Raw genomic sequence first — 22564 nt, forward strand, 5'->3', positions numbered from 1 at the left:
TTTACATGTATACATTTTTCATGTACAAATCAAATTTTCTAAGCTTGTATACAATCCTTTAACACACAATTGTTTAATACCTTTACCTTTTATTTCAAGTGTTTTGAGTATTTCTTTTGTTGACATTTTTAATAATATTGCCCTGAGTTTCTCGTTTGTTGTTCCTGAGCCTGGTTCCGCTGGAGGCTTCGTACTATTCACAAAAAAAAGTATTTTCTCTTTTCATTCTCCACCAGATGAAAAGTGTGTAAAAGACAAATGGTCTGGTAAAAATGACCTGAGACGATGTTTTTTATGAACTGATACAGGTTATCTCTTGTCACACACGTTCATTTCATTCATGCAACTCAACCAATAATTTCACATAAAGCAGTTCATAAATGTAGTTCTAAAAGCTGCAGTACATCATTTACCCACTCTCAGCTCGCTCTTTATTTTCCCCCTTTTATACGCTGACAGGATCATTTACTGAAAGCAGAGTGAATAATCTTTTCGGTAAGGTTCTTCACGCTTCCCGGCCTGCTTTTAATCGAGTAGCTGATCTTATTGATAATAGCTGACAGTTTTCAGCCTCGCTGACCTAGTTTTATTAAAATGTATCAAATATAAATGTTAGAGCCCAACACTTAGCAGATGCTTCAGTATAAAAATGTGCTTTATAATATTAGCAGGACAGAAAGGAAATGCAAAAATAATATAAGGATAATATTTTCTAAATCTGTAAACATTGGGATAAATTAATATTTCCTGTTTTCTTATTTGTTGACCTGTGTGCTTAGTTTCCATTGGATGCTCTTGCATGAATGTTTTCCAATATTTGCACAATTAATCTTTCAGTTTATTCTTATTCAGTAAAATATTTACCCCCTTTCTTGTGCATTCCTCTTCCCTACTCTTGTGTTTTTGCACGATTCACTTTGTTGCAAGCTGAACCCACCTTTATTTTAATCCAAAAAACAGCAATGTGCTATAATGTGTGTGAGCTTATAGTATGTGTGTGTGTGTGTGTGTGTGCGTGTTCTACACACCTTGAGGGTCGCTCTTCTGCAATGTGAGTAACCCGAGTGCCCAGATATAAAATACAGCATGCCTGGAGCATGCTGGCTTTCCTCATCCATCCATTAATTAGGTCTTTATGCTGCAGAATTGACACCATGACTGACAGCTGAAGGCACCGTATAATGATGCACTTTTCATGGACCTACAAAATCGTTTTACTATCAGATCTCTCTGTAATTGTGTGCAGCTGGTTTGCCGCACGGTTTGCAAAATGTCAGCCATTTACGAAGCCTCCAGATTTAAATGTCTAGCCTGAAAGAAACGGGACTTGCGCTCTGAACGTTTCTTGCAGACTTTCAAATGCTCGGACGCCATTTGTGTTTGCTGATAACAGCAGCAAAAGGATAAGCTGGGAAAGTTTACCTGCGCGTTTTATTTATATTTCCTAGAAACACGGGTCTGCACATTGAACAGATATGCTGGTCAAGCATGACAATCAACATTTAAGTAAATCTTACGTGTTGAATGTTCAGCTTTGTGGCTGCTTTGAAGAGCGACAATAAACAGTTTAATCATCGTGTTTACTCTGACAACGCAGAATCAACAATACAGCAGCTGAAGGCACCGACACAACAGTCTCTGACTCTGACTGAATACTATTGAATAAAAAAAGTCAGTTTATATGAAAGCCGTTTCCATGCTAATGCACAAAGTGTGTCATCTGTTCAACTCCTGTGCGCGTGTATAATCTAAGCTTCTTGGAGCTGCTTTGCAGTGGAAGCTGTCAGGATTAACACCTGTGCAACACATCCTGAGCTGTGTGACGTGCTGTCACACAAACACTAGCACACGCCAGATTTGTCTTTCTGTTTAACTGCCATTTGTCTAATGGAAGCTCACTGATCAAAGACAGGAGCGGACATACTTCTGTGTCAAAGATCAGCTTTGTGCTCGTTTTACCGGCCTCGACATGAAACAACAAGAGGAGCGAAGCCTGCAGAGATGACGTGCATCAGACAACAGCTGCAGAGGCATTAGACGAGAAATAAGGACAACCACTGAAACCTACTGCTGATTTTCTTTTTCATTTCCTTCCGAGGCACTCTGTTGCATCGCTCAAAATGTAATAAAACGTGGAATATTCTTCGGGGATTAACAAAAAAGGGACTTGCTGCAGTTAATCAGATATACTGTTTGCAAAGGATTATCCTTTAGATTTTTTCAAAGCACCCGAGTCACTACAAAGCCAGATTAGTCCAGAATGGAATTTAAACCGTTGCTATATCCAGATGAAATGTAGCACAAGGGTGCTTTCTGTGGATAAATTATCATCAGCTCCTGTTTTCTAAATTAAGACCATAAATATTTGATCTGATTTCAGAATCTTGCACAGGCATGGAGACATTAATCTCCTTTGTTCTTTAACATTATCACCTTCAAAAACACAAATCTGGGAAAATAAAAAAGTTATCAAGAAAAACAGTTATTCATCCGGGTGCCATCAATTTACAACTAATACACAGGACAACACAAAACTAAATTACTAAGAGGCTGACAAAGCATAAATGAACTCAAAAATAAGCTGCTGTGATTTTTTTTTTTAAAAACAAAAGCCCAAAGAAAGTCTTAACATCTGAATGAACAAATTAAAGATGTGCTCAGAAAGTGATGACTGAAATAAAGAAAACAGACACTGGTCCCACCGGGTTGTCCAATCACATGTGCATTTAGGTGAGAGCAAACTACAGATGCACCAAGGATGTCCTGGGATGGAACTAAATAGATCATCCAAAAATAATCAAGGTCGCGTAACGCCACATTCTTTCAGCAGCGGGGACCTTTATTTGTCCTCTGCCCCCCTTAAGGTCTTCCCACCAAACTGACGTACCTCCTGCCATTAAGAAACAACCCTGCACTAGATTTGTAGAGAGCAACAGAGCCATTGTTAACCATTTTTTCTATGATTGGATTCCAGAGTTTATATGAACAAGGTAAGTTAGGCCAGCATTTAACTTACAGAAAATTGTGGATAGTCATTTCTGAGCAATGATGACTAAAGCTGATTTGCAAAATTATAGCTATAAATTTGTCTTTTCTCCCATGATGAGCACATGTATTAAGATAATAAAGCTGAAAAAAACATCAAATCACTCAAAAGGCTTATGGAAAGGCATTCTAGGTGCAAATTAAAAGCTGTTAACAGCGAGAAATATTTATGGACAACAAAGAACAACACAGACTTTGTTTTTGCAGCGAGACAAAAGTAAAATGTTCAGAGTTTGAAGAGCTCAGAGATTTTTTATACCCACCACAGTTATCATTGTACCAAGATATGCTGACTGTGTCTGTATGAATGATGGTCTTACCACGAGTAAACAAACATTTGGATTTCCTGAATGTCAGGACGAGGCGACTGCACGCCGTTTTTAGATCGACCTCACACCTGACAGCGGCACTCAGCCGGTATATAATCTGTACCTGTTAAATTCATAATCTTTCAGCTACGAACAGTTGGGTAACGTTACCGTCCACTGATAAGTTCACGGCGACACAGGATATACTCACTTCCCAGCAGCGTAGACCTCCGCTGTGTCAAACAGATTGATGCCATTTTCATAGGCCAGAGTCATCAGCTGCTCTGCCATCTGTTGAGAAAACAAGGAGTAAGGAACAGAGAGGGGGACAGGAAGGGGTGAGAGCCTGATGTAAGGACTTTCAAATCATTCATTTGCCTTAACAAATAAAGAATGTTACACTGTTATCATAAACAGCAAGTTATCTTCTTTACAATGTTGACTCTCTTTGGCACCAAGTTCAGATAAATGTAATAAAAAACAGGCTTCCTTAGCAAACTGTCAGATCATCAGGAGGGTTTTCATTCCAAAGCTTTGACTGATGGAGGATGACAAAATCCATCTGCTCTCACCTCATCCGTTATCTGTCCACCGAACGTCACCCATGTTCCTGCAGAAGGAGACAAGGAGGCAGGGTTAGAGTCCAAGAACATAAAAACACAAAGATAAGCAAGTGAGCGGCGATGCCATATGTCCAGAACGTCTAATATAAGAAGCAAAATCAGGCCACAAAAAGAAGTCCGAGTCATTTTCCAGTCTTTTTAGGACTAAGTGGAACTTGTTTGTTCAACACAACATTTTTTTCTCTGTATTTTAAGAGAACAGGGTTCTGTGTTTTGCCCACACATCCATCATACGGACTTCTTGTTGCAGCAAACTCCTCAGTTTGGTCTCAGGATCTTACCTAATCCAAGGCAGGATACCCGCAGGCCAGACTTCCCAAGGTTTCTGTCAAAACAAAGAAATAAATTTACATTAATACAGAGGCGCAGGTGGCAGTGATTTGGATGGTTTTTTTGGGGGGTTTTTTTGCACTCCAATTGCAACTTTCGGCCATTACTGTACATAAATAAATAAACCTGTTTCCTGTAGTATTATTTGATCTATAGATGTGAGCTGAGAGGAAAAGGGCTTCATATGGATTTGGAATTAGCTCTGCATCTACTCCTGCACTGACACATGAGTGGATGGGTATGAGGAAAAGAAAGTAACACGTGACAATGAGAATGTGTGCGTGTTTGTTTGTGTGTGCAGTAAAATGTCAGGGAAAATCAGAGACAGGAAGTGGGGTCTTAAGCAGGCCCACTATGACATCCAGGAAAAATTTCTCCCTGCACTCCGGGATCCTTCCACCTCCCTGTGACTAAAATCCCCCGCAGCGACGCGGAAAGCTTGACTCCTCACAACAAACTTGCCACTAAAGCTGGCGTCTCTGAGCCAATCGGAGTCCAGAGCAAACCCGTCTGCTGACAATCACAACTTTGGTTCAGTCTTTGATTTTTGTTAGCTTTTAAATATTTCTAAGATGCCAACGATTCCTTGTTGAAGTGCAGTATTGTTAGTACTAAAATTATTATTTTTTTCAAACTGCTTCAAAAGGGAATTAATCTCTAGTTTCATATTAAAAAAAAAAAAACTTTAAAAAATGTATGTGAACTGACAAAAAAGGCACAAAATGAAATGCACTACTTCTTGTCAACCCTTCTCACGGGATAATCTGGCAGAGCAAAAATAAATAAAGAAAGAAAAGTGCCATCATCAGAGATGATGTAACATGTGCTGAAGTCAAAGTGAGCATGTGGGAGGATAACTAAAATATTTTTATAAGACTGGCTGTATAAAACTGCTGAAATGAAAAGGAGTAAAGAGGGAGACAGAGGTGTGAGCCTGTGCAGATGTTTGCTAGAAGACTGTAATTGGGACAGTGTGTGTTTAAATGTGGGTGTGCTAAAAGCAACAAAACGATTGCTGAATTGCTACTAGGGCTGCATGAAAAAAAACAAAAAAAAAACTGTGATGTGTGATATTATTGCCTCATGTTGCAATGACAACATCAAATGCGATAAACCCACATATTCTTCACCGCTCACCTTCTCTTCTGTCATCACTTTTACCTGACATTAATGTCATCCGTCCCAATAATGAAGGAGACGGATACAGTCAGGACACTAACACCACTGCAGCTACAGGGACAAAACCTGGGGGATCCTTTTAAAAAAGCCCTTAGTGACTGTCTGTCTGGTCTGGTCGGCTTGTTTTAAAGACTAGATGAGCTTTGAGAGGATTTTGAAACATCAACTCTCCAAACCAAACAGCACAAAGCCCAAGAGAAAGGCAAGAGGTATCAATAAGGCTAATTTATTATTAATGTGACAAGCCACTCATCAGAATTATGTTTGCTTTTTATTGACAACAACATTAAAACAAGTCTCTTCCAGTCATTAATTATTGATTGTTGGATTAGACCGACTCATTTGGCAGCATGATAACAACGCCAAACACAAAGACCTGTTCTTGATTAGAAATGTAATCTAATCTCAATGTTTTGTTACTCATCTATCTATCTATCCATCCATCCATCCAGTTTTTATTCAATACATAACTTCCCATGAATCATAAACATCTTTTGGGCTAACTTGGGTACTTTAAAATCTGCAATATAATGACCCCATCAGATGAAATATTTGGGTTGCACAGAGAGATTTATCAGCTCATGGATTCAGCTGACACCAGAGGTAGACAAACTGATCAGTCTGCTGATTAATTAGGCTGATTTCTGCCAGTTTTAAAATAATAACCAACAGCCACACTCGAGCAAGCGGAGCCAATTAAAAGGTCAGGCTCGTCTGTGAGCAGCACAGTCTGATGTTACACCCATTTTCTTTTTTTTTTTTGTCAATCTGCTTCCCACAAGAGGGGCATTTCATGGCTGAGGTACTTTTTTTTCAGTAAAACACCAACAGACTCTCAGAAGAATGTGACAAGAATATAATGCTTAAATTTATGGCTGGAAGTTCAATTATCAAGATCTTTCTGCAAACTGTGGTTTCTGCAAGAATGTGCACTGAATCACATTGAGCCCCAGAGCTAATTAAATACATCACAGCCATTGGATTATTTTCTTATTAAAAATCTAATAGACTACAGTATTTATAAACAATAAATTGTTATATTTATGGGCTGAAACCCAACAAACAATGTGCCTTCATAAATCAGTCATCAGCTGTTCTGGTTTCTAAAGATCAGCATCAGCCTCTGTTATTGAAAAACTAATTATTCAGCCTCTAACTCTCACTGCCCGTAGGCTTTTTACAGTGATTTATAGAAATTTAGTCAATCCTTTCATTAGTAAATCTTCAAATTGTGAGCTGGTGCCACAGTTTCGCTAGTCTCACTAGTGAAAGTAGAAACTCAGCACTGTTAACTGGGAGTGCAAGTACTGCTTTTTAAAGACACTTCAGCTCTGCTCTCGGGTTATTATTGATTTGGACGAGTTCTGAATTCCTGAAACCAGTTCTTTTTTTTTCCATTCTACAGTACACTAAATATGCAGCCCTATACATTATACAACACTTCTACAGTGCACTGATAGCTTGGTGCACAGATGAGATGTGCTGCAGGCAGGCCTGATAACACTGGTAATAAGCAGTTCCACTAGACAAACCAAGAGACAATATCACTTCAGAAATACTTCTTGCTTCTTACATCAATACCACAAACCGTGGCAAATGCAATTATAAGGAAATTATTATTATTATAAACTTTACTGAGAATGCTTTGGCTCATCAGGGTGTATTAAAATTATAAAATGATAAAACACTCATTTGTTTCTTGATATGTATTGTAGAATATTCCATAGCCCAATATTGCTCTACCAAATACAAGAGCACATTACTGTAATACAGCAATCAGCTCAGACTATTATTGCCCTTAAGGATCATAATTTGAATAGAGCAATAACTAAACATGTATAATTAAATATATAGTAAAAATAAGTTTAAAATGAAGGTTTGAGAGAGGATCATATTTTGTGTGGGGGGTGGGGGGGGGATTCCTTTTTTATAGTCTTTGATTCCCATTCCTGTATATAAAAGGGAGTGTTTTTTGTTGAAGGTAAGAGGCTGACTGGGTTTAGTTTTAGAAAAGGCCACACCATCAGCAAACAGTACAAGATACTGAACAAGGAAACAAGGTTACAGAGCTGGAACATGTTGAGTATTAACACAACCTCACACTAGGGTTCAACTTCAGAAAAACACACATACCAAGGGACATTTCTACCATTCAAGTTTATGTAACGTCTGCTTCAATTGGATGGAGGATGAGTGGTACGACGAGATGAAAATTTTATGTTAATGCCTGAAAACTATTCTCAGAGGGAAAATAGGGCTTTGACACAATAGCGGTGACTAAAAGAAAGTTTCTGGGAAATTTCATCTTTATTCGCTCCTCTTTTTATTAGTCGGAACATAACAGCCACGAGACCCTTCTGCTTTCTGCCTTAAGGTTTTAGTCATTTCTGTCAGCTAGATGACCTTCATGCATAATTTGGGACCAAAAGCTTCTGTTCGGCTTCAAATCAAACCCCGAGATGCATTTGTGAGTGTCAGCTTTGATTGGAGGTGAACGAATAAAGAGATTTTTCTGGAGCTGAATTGAGAGGAATACTTTGACATTTTTTGGAAATCTGCTCGTCTTCTTTTGTAATAAGAATTAGATTGATATCGCTCGGGTCTGTGAGAAGGAAGCTATTGAAAAGAAAACAAAAAGCTCTGCTAGACAGAGCAAATTAGAAAGCCTGCTTTTGTCAAAGCTAGAACAATTATTTGCAATCTATCAAATATTACATTATACCATAATTAATTACTCTGTCTAAAGTGAGAAAACATATAAAGTGAGGCTTTTCAGTTACACACTAAAGGGATTTTCCTTTTTTATTTCTTTCTTTTTTTTTAAATCAGGCGTGTGAAGTTGTTACTGCATGAGCAGTCAGCCTCTTATCTGCAGCAGACAGCGGTCAGGGAGCTCTCAGACTGGAAAGTCGGGAAGGATTTCTGTCTGAAAAAAGCTAACAGCTACTAAGGATGGGGGGCACAGATGACCCTTATTTTACCATCTAAAACAACCTTAATCTTATATATTTCATACAGCTAACCCAACTGCTATACAGTGGATTTGTTTAATAACTTTTGCATCATTTGTTATTTAGTTTGTCACTACGTTTCAGGTTATTTCATGAACCGTTGATGCCCGATGTGTCGTTCCCCTGATCAGCTGGGACTGACAATCCCAAAATGTTAACGACAAGACAAAAAAATGAGTAAATTCAGCTGAAATCCTCCATGAAGACATCAGAAAATACTGTCTGACCAAAATTTCTGCAAGAATCTAATCTGTCCTTTAAGCACCAAAATGTGTTAATTATTCTCAGACCACAAAATTTTAAATAAAGTTTTTAAATCCTTGAACAACCAATATTGTTTTGCTAAAAATTATATTGTCAATGACCACCTTCAACTGGCCAAGAGTGCTAGAAAATTTAAGTTGAATATTTCATTTAAGTTTGTTTCTGTGTCTGTCTTGCTTTGCAGTTTTCAGCTTAAAAGATATTATATCATTGTACACTGTTACACAATCTTTTGTGCGATGTGCTTCCAGTGGTATATCTAACAGCCGCCTGAGAAGATGTCAAATGTGATTTAATTTGTTGGAAAGAAACAACTTCGTACATGCAGAAGCCAGAAAAATAAACACAGCCACTGGCATTAAAGCACATTCAGCAAGCTGTCACTGGCAATTCATTTTATTTATTTTTTTTCTTTGGCATTAACAGACTGAAGACTGAGGTTTTACCCCGAGGTCGAACGTGTGTTTTGGTAAAATTCTGGCATTTTTGTTTAGGGATAAATATGCAAGTGTCCACAGATATGAGAAAAAACTTTAGCTGTGCACTGCAGAAGGAGAAAGCGAGCAACAACATCCAAGCATAAACAAAGACTCTCATATCATATCTTTAAAAACAGTGAGATAATAAATCACAGCAAAAACAACTAGTAGTTTATTCTGACAATGCCAACAATCCTGTTGTGTAAAATAATTAGTTTTATAGAAAACTTAATTGTCTTTAAAAGTACTATACACTCGAAAAGCTTTTGTAAAATTTCCATTTAGGCCAAACTTTACCTTATACTTGTGTATTGATATTAATGGAACAAAAAACTATCAGAAACAGACTCATACTGAGTGATGATACTGCAGCTTGCTAACATTAAATAACTTCAATGTAATAACAAAAAGTAAGCATAATTCTGGCTCATAGTCTCTTTTTAATTTTTGACAGGATTATGACTCAAAAGCTAGACTTGTGTCCTAATAAGAACACTGTTTTTGGGAAGACTTATCAGAATGATCAGCACCAGACTAGCAAGGGAAAAGCTCCTTCATCAGGGAACCTTTTTCTAAAAAAGGAAAAAAATGTTGTTCTAAAAATGGAAAGACCTTCTGCGGAGGTTATTTTAGTAGCTAAAGTTCATCCCCTCTTGCCGTTCGTTCTTTCGTCTTCCTCTCATTTAATTAGTTTTCGAGCTGTTCCTCTGTATAATTCAGCTCACATTAACAGGACAGGGCAATCAGATTCAAATGCCTCGTTCTAATAGCTGAAAATCGTCTAAAAATGTAGTGCTATCATGTAGAAAAAAAGTCTGAGTGAAGCAATTTCAGATATTTGCATGACAATGTGTTAAATGGTTACATAAGCAGGATTCAATTCCCAGCGTTTCAGAGAATTGAATACTGCTCATATTTGTAGATTTTAAACCTAATTTTAAATACTTGGTGATTGTTTTAATCATTCATTTATGAACAAGTGACTAATAACATTTTCTTTCTGTGATGAGAGAAACTCTGAATCACATATTAATTTAATCTTCACACACACTTTAATACTGGTATTCCCTCTGAGTGGACGGCTGTAATTGCTCAAACAATGATCAGCTTTGATTAGAACATACTTCTCAGTTTTTAATCACTTCTAAAATGCCCCCTTGTGCCAATAGCATAGACAATGAAAGAAATCAAAATTGTATTTTCCAGAATGCAATTCCACGTTTTAAGTTGAAAATACAAGCTGTAAATGTTTGCCTTATGTTTTTACATTGTAGATGTTTGGTGGTTGTTGGTTTGGACATTTAGTATTTATATGCTTTTTTGTCGTCTGTAAACAGTTTGTACAGAAATTCAAAAGAAAACAAAACCCTAGTTTAAGGAATCCCCAAATCTTCCTTTAAGACATTGAAAGTTACAACATCAAACCAAAGATGTGATGAAAGAAGACTGAAAGAAGCTTCACCAAACTCTGAATTTATGACCCCGAGTCAAGTTTCAAGGGGAAAAAAAGGTGTCAGTAAATGTAATACTTTTCTTAGTCTTACATGACTAAAAATGGAATATGTTAAAAACAAGTAATCTGAGAAAGTTGTCTTGATTTTGGGAAATGGCATCAATCTTTTTTTTTAACCACTTGTACTTCATAGACACGAAACAACCAATCAATTGCAAAAACGACCAACAAGTAATATTAGTAAAAAACAATGTACAATATTATTTTTAATACTGTGATGACAAGATCAACTGTGATAAACCCACATTTTCATCACTTTTTCTTCTATATGCACAGCCATCTAAACCAGGTGTGGAAATCAAGGCCAGTGAGAGCCCATTGGCACTGATACTGCGATGACAATAAAATATCGTTATAATGTGCAGCCCTACTGGGCACTGTTTCATCTTAGAGCAAACTGGTGCCATCTGTCTGATTAAGAAAACATTAAGATTATCGATTCATAATACACAAGCCTGAGCATGCTGCTATTTGAGCTGGAGCTCCGGGCTCCTGATAGAGTACAACCTCACTCCAATTTGTCCTGCAGTTTTATTTTTTCCCTCAATCCCTACCTTACACATTATGTAACACAGCTCAAAAATCTCTTATGCTGAAAATACTGTCATGCTGAATCAAAATTTCACAGTGGAAACAATTCTGCTGATTCGATGTTCATTTTTATGACTGAACATCTCCCTGTTAGATGAATACCAGCCATATAAGATGGCTTTTTATTACATTATAACAAAACTGTGTGCATTCAGTGTGTATAAAATGCTACAAATGCAGTTTGAGCCAATGCAATTTGTTTGGCTAATATAAAGATTTTGAATGAATCAAGAACTCCCTCCTACTTAGCAGTTTACAATAGAGCGTTTATGAAAATACCATGCAGAGAGAAAAGATTGGCGCAACAGTAAGACACAAACATGCATACAGAGGCTCTAATTAAACTTTATCAGTGAGGCGAAAAAAGAGCAGCTGTCGTTTTTTTTTTTTTTTGCTCCTTCAATGAAACAAGTGAGTCTCTGACATGCAGACATGCTGATAGATATATAAGCAACATATTCCCCAACAATCTCAGTCCATTCTCACTCCAATACCAACAAAACACAAGCTTATGTCGGCAAATTAAACCATTCCACCGTTTGACAGTTCCTCCCAACTCTCCCAGAGCAAACAGATGGCAAATGTTGAGGGCACATTAAAGATGGTAATCCAATCCAATCCAACTTTATTTGTAAGGCACTTTAAAACACCTCAGCGGACCAAAGTGCTGTACAGAGTCAACAATAAAACACAGCTCACACAAGACAAAAAAGATAGACATAAGATCAGATAAAACTATAAAGTCTATACAAAAGACAATAAAAGCCGAAGTGTGCAGGTTGTGCAGGTTCATCCTGCGCCGGCGGGGATGAGGAGAGCAGGGTCAGCGGCACTGAAGTGCCTCATCTGTGCCGACGCCAGGTATGAACCAGGTGTCGAAAGGGTGGAGGGAACGCCGCAAAACAAAGAGCCGAAGCACCCCTTCATGATCTGTCTGAGAAGCCTCAGTAAAGAGCAACAAGCAAGCCAGTATCGGTACCAAAACATTACTGTGGCCTGAAGTCCGTACTGTAGCTGGACCTCAAGTCAACAAGACTAACGTGTGCTGCGTGCGTTCTGTTTAGCTACCACAATCTGCTCATGATTCACATTTCAGGGGGGAGTGCAGGCAGTGGAAAGCTGGCTCCCAGATGATGAGAGCCCTCACAATGCAGGAAAACGTCCCAGCATGCACCCACACTCATGACGCCCTAAAGCTCACACCCACAGCCTTTGTCACCCGAGCCAAAATGATGAATGGTTTTGCACTTGTGTAACAGTTAGAAAAAAAAAAAACATTCCTAAAAATTCCCAAAGAAGGAGAACATTCTAAATCTCAGCTCCATCAACTCGTCTTTGATTCTGCAGTCAGAGCCAATAACATTAATGCTGTATGGTACTAATTCATGTCTGAATTTGTAAAAGTGTTATTTGTAAATTCTGTCACACTCCTCACATCTCTGTTCTCAAGTTACTTCAAGGTGGGCTAAAGAAAAACAATGATTGGGGGGGACAGGACTTTTCTTATGCAGTGTTGTTAATAATGATAAAGGGCAACTTCACACAACACAATGGTGAGATTTAAATGCCACCCGCTCACGCAAGACTGCCAGTGGCGATCTACCGTGGCTGTGGCTCAATGTCAACTTTACAAATAAAAGTGGATCCCCGGAGATGAGGACTGCTAAAGTGAGTTAGTTGTAGATTTACACCAGGGCAGGTGGTGAGTCAGCTCTGGCTTATGTGGCGCCTCCAGTAAATAACTGAGAGGAACACAGCAGAAGTGTTTTGTAGCTGATTCAGACCTTTGCGGAAGAAACTTACGTTGCTATGGAAATGTATAAAATACGAAAAAGAGTTGAAAAGGGTTTGGGAATAACATGGTAGCTATGATAATTAGCTTTAGGAAAAACAAGGAATAGTTAAAAAAAGTATGTCAAATGCAAACAAATATCAATAATATAAAATAAATATATTTAAACACGCTGTCAAAGGAAGCCAGCGATTGCTAATTGGAACTTGTGAAACAAACTCCTGATAAAAAGTGAATGGATTTTACAGATTAATTTGTGCGCAGATTAACTGGTGGCAATCTGCAGAAAGCAAAGGATTATAGATAAGAATGTAATGTAATTTGTGCTTCATTAAAATATCAAGTTTCTATATTCTTGACATCCCATCAGACAACTGCACCTCTTTACCGCACTGCAGAGCTAGACTTCGCTCTGCATTGTATCTTCGAATTGACGTCTTTATCATTAGAACACAAACACACATTTTTGTGTTTGCTAAGGTTGACTAGCAGTCATTCTGAATTGAGTTGACTCCAAAATTAATCAGTTGTAGATGTGCATCTAATGATTCTTTCAGTGAGTTTAATTAAAATCCATCCACTGGTTGCCCACCTTTCATAGTGATGGGTTATAATAAACCAACACAGTCTCAATTTGTCTATTTGTGCAGAAAATCAGGCAATAACAACAGAATAGAGGCCAAATAATTTATATGCGCCTCCTTTTTATCACGGATGGAAAAATGGGCTGAGCAAACATGAACCTGCCAACACGGTGCATTTCACAGAATACGTTGTGCTGTGGTGTCAAATTCCTTATTCTCTGATGTTAACCACAGCAGGTTTGGGTGAATTCTAACTGATTTGTCTGCACAAAGCACAAAAATGGCAGTCCAGCTGGAATATGATACACACTGAAACTCCTAGAACTCAGCAGGACTTTGGAGATTTGCTGCATCTTAGCAAATAAAACTTTCTCAATCAGCAGGCTTTGTCTGACTGAAAGAAGAGCTACCACCACCCTGAACGGCAGGGGGCTGCTGCTGCTTCACCTGCACCGCTTGCCCTAACATCATTCTTCCATTTCCTTGGAAAGACTACTTTACATAATCACAAGCCATTTACCGTGCGCCATTAATTCAGTCCTGACTGAAAGCATTTAATCATTGCTTGGAACTGTTTGAAGACTCGCAGTCAAGCCCGATGATTTTAGCCAGTCGTATCAGTCAGAAGCAGAGCCCCATTAAGGTGCGGCAGACAGGCCAATAAAACGGCTGCAACCGTGTGCCTTTTTGAAAATGTTTACTTTGATGATTTTTAGCTCCCAAACTAACCTGTATCCTTGCTCGTGGATGCAGACGTGCCTGATTTGAGGCTACCATTCAAGGATACAAAGAAGACTGTATGCAAATGAGTCTGATCCGACTTTCACTCGACTACACTGCAGGCAGGATAATCGGGGAAAGTTTTATTGGGTGGATAAGACGGCTTCGACTGTATTCTTTTGGGGCAGAGTTAGAAAAGCATCGACCCATTTCAGCTGTCTAAATTGAAAAATGAAAATTTCTTTCTTCCTTTAGAAGAGGAAAAAAAAAATCTCTGGGATGAAAAAAGAAATGGACAGCCATGTTAAGGGGTTTGCAAGCTTCAACTCTTAGAGGCATGTTTGAGGGATTCACAGTGACATGAGCGCAGATCACTGCAGTCCACTGTACTTCCTCTTGGCATCGGCCCTACACCAGCATTAACCTTAGAACCCCCCCCCCCTCCCTTTCTTCCTTCCATCTCCCCTTCCTTTCCTTTTAGTCCTATTTCTTCGGAACAAAAGCCCAAACACGACACTGTTCCCCCAGTGCACGAAATCTCTTAGCTATGTGTGCATCAGACGTGCATTACCTTCGATTTACATCAGATACAGACCGAGTTCACAAACACACATCCATTCATGCACTCTGTACTACACTGCGAGAGCAAAGAACACAAACAGCCGCTGGCCCCTGAGAGGAAAATGATTCTTCTCATTCAATATCATTAGCCTCAATGATGACAGTGTGCCAACACGAAGAGGCTGCCGCTAGCAAATCAGATGCAAAAGATTGTGATGCTTCAGACAACAGCGCTGACAATGGGTCATGTGGTGTCTTCAAATCAACCCGCTCATCAACCATCAGATTGGATTTATGGCTAATACTCCAAGCTAATTCTGTTAACTGTATAAACACTGTACAAATTTACACTTTCTTTAGACATAGTAAAAAAAAAGAAAACTGTTTGAATGAAAATTATTTGAATCAAGAAGACATCTTGACACTGTTTATTTTCTGATGCAGGTGTGATTAGGATGCAAACATTTTTGATGTCACTCTACTGACAAATAAGTGGTAAAAAATATGTTTGTAGTTTTCTCTTAAAATAGCAAAAAACATACTTTGACAAAGAGATAGCATCGCTGGTTAGTAGGTTAATAAACTATGCTGTCCAATTTTATCCTAACTCATACAATATTAAACTGCAAACTGAACTGTGGGGAAATGCACAAGATTTACACTTTTGTTACAAAATAAAATAACAAAAGTGAATCGAGTGTTCTGCAAAGCAGTTACGCTGTGTTACTGACCAGCCTGTCGCAGATCATAATGTCCTGTAACTCACTGTGCTGCACAGATTTTTAGTTCTGTACCGCTGCTTGATTTGACACTCACTCCTCAACCCTCAGTGCTCCAAATGTGCATCTGAAGAGACCACTTTCTGCTCCTATTCTTTTGCTCCCATTACAGCCACCGTGTAATAGCTGCACCAATTTGAATAATGCACCACCCAAATAGAAGACGTTTGCAAAATTGATATAAATGCATTTATGCAATAAACATCAGCCCGAATCCCTAAAATGGAGTCTGTTAGATTAAATTCGGTCATCTGTCTTCGTGTCCCTCGAGGTTCATGCACACAAACGGGCTTAGTAACTCCTGGAAATAAAATCCAAAAGCTTTCAAGCACAAAATTAGAATGAACGCATGAGAGCTGCAAATACTTCAATTACTGACTGAAAACTAAGGATAAAAAAAAAAGAAATCTGTGCTAAGAGATATCATGCTTACAACCTCCTAGTGTATTTGCATACTTCTTATTTGTCTGTATTTTCATTTCAGGAGTGTTTTTCAATATATCGTTGACAAATTCTGGACTCATGTATCTTTAAGTGATCAAAAATGTTTTGAATTCTGCAGAAATAAGAATCATTACAAAATGTTTTTTATTGTTTTTTTTTTATTTTATAATTTATAGCTTTAGCATATAACCAATGTAAAGAAAAGAAAAATTGCAAGCATGTAATGTAGTCTTGCACCAAAGGGAGTATTCTGCAAACTAACTAAATATATAAAAATAAATGAAAAAAAAAAAAATCTTATATTTTCTTGTAAACAGCTGTTTTGGGAAGTTTTATTTTTAATCACAAAGAGGAAGTTTAACTTTCATTAGCCTGAAACAGTTAGGGGTTTGTACAGAAAGGACTGAGGAACATAATATAGTAAAGATAAAAATAGATTGTTGTGTTATTTTGAATATTTTTGATAAATATTTCAAATCTATCACATTTTAGACTGGAACCACATTGTAATCTCTGGGTTAAACTTTCAGACATGCCCTACCTATATTTCATGCCAGTCTTCATACTTTGTTCGCTGGAGGAAGGCACGCTCTGAACAGAGAGCTGCCCGAGACTGCGAGCCACCATCGCCACCGCTCTGAACTTGCTGCGGGTGCCGGTGCTGGGGCTGTTGGCATTCTGTCGATTTAGCCGGTCCTCCGTGTTGCGGCTCACCCCCCCACGATGATCCGTGCACACCAACGACACCTGCATCCTGGCTTCTGGCCGACAGTCCCAATTAGTTCTTCTCTGATCAAATTCTCTGCTGGATAAATCGGATGGAGGAAACTCCCCAAGGTGGAAAGTCTGAGGATCCTGCCAAGCGCAGACGATAATCCAGTCCGAAGGATGCTATGCTGCAATTCTGTTAAAAACTCCTCCTTTTGAAAAAGAAAAGACTGAGCACCTCGCAAGGTTTAGTAAGAAAGGCAAAAAAAAGGGTCGGAAGAATGGAGGGAGTTTGCTGATCAGGTGTAAATCCAGTCCAAAGGAGTCCAAACTCAGAAACAAACATGTATTTACAGCAGGCTTCAAAGACACAAAGTCCAATTGAACACAATATATAAAATAAAAAACAAAAAAGGCAAAGTTTTTCCTTGATTCATTAAAGTGTCCTCCTGCTTTCTGTATCTCACCAGCAGCTCACAGGCAGATTCACAGTCCTCCAATTTCCTTTAAAAAACTGAGCTCAGTGCCAGAGATAACACCTCTTGTAGCCAAGCTTTAAGAGAGGCAACGAATAGATCCACACAAAGAGATGGAGAGAATAAAACATGCCACACAGTTCCAGTGGGTTTTCATCTCGCACCCTTAAGTCCGCCCTGACAGTTGCGCTGCATGATGCATATTCTACTACACGTTGGAAAAAGGACAAGATTCATTTCCTGGCTTTGCCTGTTGCCTGGATTAAACTTACATCTGTATGCCTTGTGCTCGGCATAAAGAGGCACTGAGCACACGGGCGAGAGATGGGAGGAGAGAGGGGGAGAGAGGGAGGGAATGTGGTGGGAGGGATATGAAAAGAAGCTACGAGGAGGAAGATTTGGAGAGCCACATCAGCGCGAGAGCAAGGCATTAAAATCTGGCGTGCTTACATCACCTCTACCAAAAAAAAGAGTAGCGCACTGTTGTCCTCATCTTTGTTCATTTGTTGCCCTGCAGTGAGGTTTCATTTAGTTTATTCTGTCTGGAGAAAAGGGAGCGGCTGAGTGCTCAGTGGTTAAGACTTTGGAGTAGCCTATGGCCCCAGAAAAACAGGACTCTTGCATGGGTTTATTCAACTAGCAATGAAATATTATGTAACTTTGTCTGTGACAGTATAAGGACGGATATAGAAATATCTGAAATTGCATTTTTGTCTTAACTAGTACAAGATACATTTCTTGTGCTATGTTCTGACAATTTTGTTGACAAAATGAAATTCCTAATTCTAATACAATCTGCTGCCATGTATTGATATTCTTTAGCCGTTTTAAGGTGAACAAGGTCTGCACAGTTAAGACCAAACCAAAAAATATATGATAACAGCCTGAGGTGGAAAGTAAACACCAGGGAAGCTGGATCTGATACTGGCTGCACATCAACGAGACAATACATGAGTCGCATGCTCCCCGTAATATAATACTGACACTTATCTAAAGGGACCAGCTATAGCGAGCCAAGGTGATAATTAAAAGAGATGCCATCAGGTGCACGCATGTACAGTATGGTACAGCAGTCAAGGAAGTGACCTCCGTCAAAGGAGTACAGCAAAAAGGACGTCGCTAACTGACAGACCTATTCTTGGCGCCGCAACCTTTTGGTCTCCTGAACGTCCCCTGAGGGGTGAGGTGGTTAATTTGAACTGAAATTTTACTGTAGTGAACAAAACAAGCTCCAAAAAAAACAAAAAATAGAATGGTTTTGAAGTCTTTAGAAAATCCTCCCCAAAAATGAAGATTTCAGAAAGCTCCTTTCTGTGGCATAAATTACAATGTGATGTAATTTACCTACAGCAAACAAAATAATGCATGTTTTTTTTTTTATTATTAGTACTTATACTGTTTTAACTCCCAATGAAGAAATTAATTCTCTGCTTTTTACCCATTGCACATGTGAGCACAGAAACATTTGTGGATCAGAGGACAGCCACAGCACAAGCACCACACAGACAAGCTCAATGTTTGCGGGGTGACAAGAAATCGATTAGGCAGAAATCCCTTGAACATCGCTGCTCTTTTTGACAGAAAAGTTAAGCATAAAGGCAGAAGCCTGACCTGCATCTCTTTAGCACAGAGTACAATACATGGATTTACCACCACTGCTGCGGAAACCTGACACCACAATTCACACTTTTCTGCTCCAGGGCCCCCAGGAGTCGTGACACGGGTAAAGTACTGAGAAGTTAGAGAGGCCAACCAACAGCGAGAGCTTAGGCTGTAAAGATATATATTGTCAGCTAACAAGCCTGACAAAAATCCCAGCACAAGATAAAGGACCATGTCAGCTTCCAGCCCAAACATCAAATAAACACCAAAGTAAAAGAATGCTTTATAAGTATATAGAAAATCTTTAGTCCTGCAGCGTGTTGTTCAGGCTTTTAATCCTCCATTAAAGATTCATGGTTCCAGAAACAATGTGATTTCTTATCATTACCACACCATAAAGGGCTTTTAAACCTTTGATTCATCTACGTCAGAATATCTGCACATTTATTGACTGCTATACAATGCAAGGTACTGTAATCGATACGAGCACCCATCATCAGACAGACGTGTGATCCATCAGCTAAATGAACCAACAGAGCACCCATTTTTTACCAAACTGTGTCACTCTTACTGGCATTTTGTATATATATGTTCCCAAAGACAGACTCAAAATACACTGTATCAGTCCTGAGAAACATGAACACCACATGCACCACAATGCCTTGTAATTAACAAAAAAAACAAAACAAAACAGGAGCTAATAATTGATATTATAAACTATGCCGACAGAGGAAGCAAAAATATGCTCAATCCACTAAATCCTGCTCGTCGCACTTATTGAGAACAGGCACATCTGTCAGAAGGCATTTCATTCCTTTCGACTACATCGAGAAACAAAACCTGAACCAGATAAACAGGAAAGAAAATTATTACAATGACTGAAGGTTCATTACTGCATGATGGCATGTGTTTTTTTTTGAAGAAATCACATTACTGCACATAAATCTGACAGATGGAAGAGTCTAAACCAACTGCTGTCAAATAAAAATATTTTCAGCAAAATATTTAGTTCATATTTTGTCAGAAATCTGAGAATTTGTGACAAAATCAGTATGTGACACAACAAGACAAGTTTTATCCAGTCTTCACGTACAAAACATTAAAGTAGAGAGCAAAATATACATCTGCCTGATAAGAAAACTAGTGGTGAAATGCTCACATTTTGTGATCGTCTTAAGTCTTTTATTAAACTCTTTAAAATAGATTTCTTTTCAAGCCTTTTATCGAGCGAACGCTGGCCTGGACTATGAGCTGCTTCGTGCTCATTCATCAAAACGAGCTGGAGAACATTCAGAGTTATTTTCTTTGCACTGTTTGCCACACAATAAATCAATTGTTATGGATGCTTAACAAAAAAATAAGAATCAATGCAAGTGCCACTGTTAATTTGATATACTATACACAATGCACATTGTACTGAAGAAGATGGAAAAAAAACTTTTATAGGTAAAAAGTAGATGATTGCATTAAGGCAGAAACAAACAACTGAACAATAGCTAAAATCGTCTTGCTATAAGTTCTAATTGTTAGACTCTGTTTCTAGTTTTCTAGATAGCACAGTTGAACAATTCGCCTCCCACTCTACTTCATCATGATGTCCTCCTAATGTGCCAGAGCCCTTGTCTCCATGCTTTGATTAAGAGCCTAATTTGTGGTTATCCCCCAAAAAAGACACTCCTTCACTGTGGGTGTAGAGGACTGATAGAGCCCTGTACCTCATTCAGTGTGTGGGGGAGGAAGAGGAGAGAAACGCTGAAGGCTCACAGCAGAACTTGTGTGCTTTCTTGATCACGACTGCAGCTGAGTAAAATTACCCACCGACATTCTTTTAAAGAGAAGGACCAGTGAAGGAATATTCGGATTTAACGACACAATGCAGCCCAAGAGATGCGACAGATACAACAGGCATGAGGGCAGGAGGATTGTGTTTGCTTATTGACATTTCTGTGTATTGTGTTACCAACACTAAAAAAAGAAAGTTGCAAAGTTACAAAACACACAAACATAGCTATTTGTTTTGTTCTGCTCGTCCTTGTGGCCCTGGTCAGAAGGAAGCTTTGGCCATCGATGATACTGAGCCATAATGAGACCTCAAGAGGCTGTCCCAGCTGCTCAGGGGTTTCAGCTCAGAAAACCGACCTCTGCCTGCTGCACTTTAGGAATACAGAAGAGGAAAAGAAAATTGCTTTCATCAAAAAAAAACAAGAAACTGATCTGACCACACAGGGACCTCTGGGTACTGTCACAAGCAACGATCCGTCGCCCCAACTGTAGGATGATCTCCTAAAACAGGCACCAATTCTTCCAATCAGCTCGGCACAGAGAGCCTAAGCACAATTCAAAGAATGCCTTTAATTATTAACAGGCACGAAGGACACTCAAAATTGACATTCATCACTAGAGTGAGAGTCTCATTATGTTTTTTTTCTGCATATCTGCCCACAGGGGCAGCCTGTGTACATCCTTCAAGCTGGGTTTGGCACATGAGTAGGCATTCAAAGAGGCTGCAGGGTGTTAGGCTTCTTCTGCCTAAGCTAACAGTATCCCTCTGTGGGGACTATAAGAGAGATACGAGATACGAGGCAGCTTTCCGCTGCCTACATATCTGACGGTGAGCTTCTGACAGCTTATTTTGGTGCTTAAAGCCAGGACCTTCTGTGGCAAATAACAACTATTATTGGAGTGTATTCCCAGGCACTGAGAATGACCACAGCTGCATCGTATATAACTGTCAGCCAGCTGTCCAGCAGCTATTTAAATACCACTTACTGAGAGTTTGCCTGAACAGCATTTATACGGATTTGAGCATGCAGTTCTGAAAAAAATAAAAATAACATGCCTGAGATGTGCATGAAGTGGGTGAAGGGGCTTAAGAGAGTTAATTGGAAGAAAAATTGAGGTCAGACAGACTGGCAGTGTTGACCGACAGATGTGGTCATGTTTATCGCCCGCCATCGAAGGCAAAAGGGCGATTATGTTTGTGTGTGTTGGTTTTTCTGCACAGTCAACAAAATATCTTGTAAACCACAAGCTGGATTTTAATGAAACTCTCAGAAAGTAATCATTGGATGTACATCTACAACTGAATAACACTTTGAGCCAACCCAATTTTGCTACAGCTAATCGACATTAGCCAACACAAAAATGGTAATAATTTAGTCAAATTTACATATATTGAACTAAATTTGGTGTGGTAGTAGCAGATAGTCATCCCCGATATGTAATCTTAGCTCAAACACAATCTCAAGATCTCACAATATCACATAAGAGCACAGATGTTATTTTCAAAGTTTGAGCAAAACAGCTATAACTTTGGCTTCATCATGAGATGGTTTTCATTTAAAACTCTGGCGTGAAAGGTAGTAGGTGATATGCACTCATTTAAGGAAGGCTAGGTCTTTACATTTTTTTTAATCACGTAGCTTAATGCATCTGCAGGCTGTGTCTAAACACTTCAAAGTGTAAAATCCGTCATGAGAATCCAGTTATTGCGAGAAAAAAAGACTTAATGGTAAAAAGCTGTATATGCAGTGTAAGTTCTGTACATTAGCCAGA

At 38.8% G+C, this 22564-nt stretch overlaps 1 protein-coding gene across 7 annotated transcripts in view; it reads right to left on the minus strand.

The window, feature by feature from the left end:
• The window catches only part of kcnab2a (potassium voltage-gated channel, shaker-related subfamily, beta member 2 a), an 88148-nt gene that overhangs the window by 13880 nt on the left and 51704 nt on the right, over positions 1–22564 (minus strand). For 6 of the 7 annotated variants that reach the window (XM_025004293.2, XM_017408761.3, XM_017408760.3 and 3 more), the window contains 3 exons: positions 4258–4301; positions 3926–3963; positions 3565–3644 (listed from right to left, as the gene is read on the minus strand). In XM_025004293.2, the coding sequence (XP_024860061.1) occupies positions 3565–3644; positions 3926–3963; positions 4258–4301 (162 nt within the window). Of the gene's footprint in view, positions 1–3564; positions 3645–3925; positions 3964–4257; positions 4302–16764; positions 17686–22564 lie in introns of those variants that run through there. The other variant, XM_017408759.3, reaches the window with a different exon arrangement.

This window comes from Kryptolebias marmoratus, linkage group LG4 (assembly GCF_001649575.2).
Source record: "Kryptolebias marmoratus isolate JLee-2015 linkage group LG4, ASM164957v2, whole genome shotgun sequence".
Classification (NCBI taxonomy): Eukaryota; Metazoa; Chordata; class Actinopteri; order Cyprinodontiformes; family Rivulidae; genus Kryptolebias; species Kryptolebias marmoratus.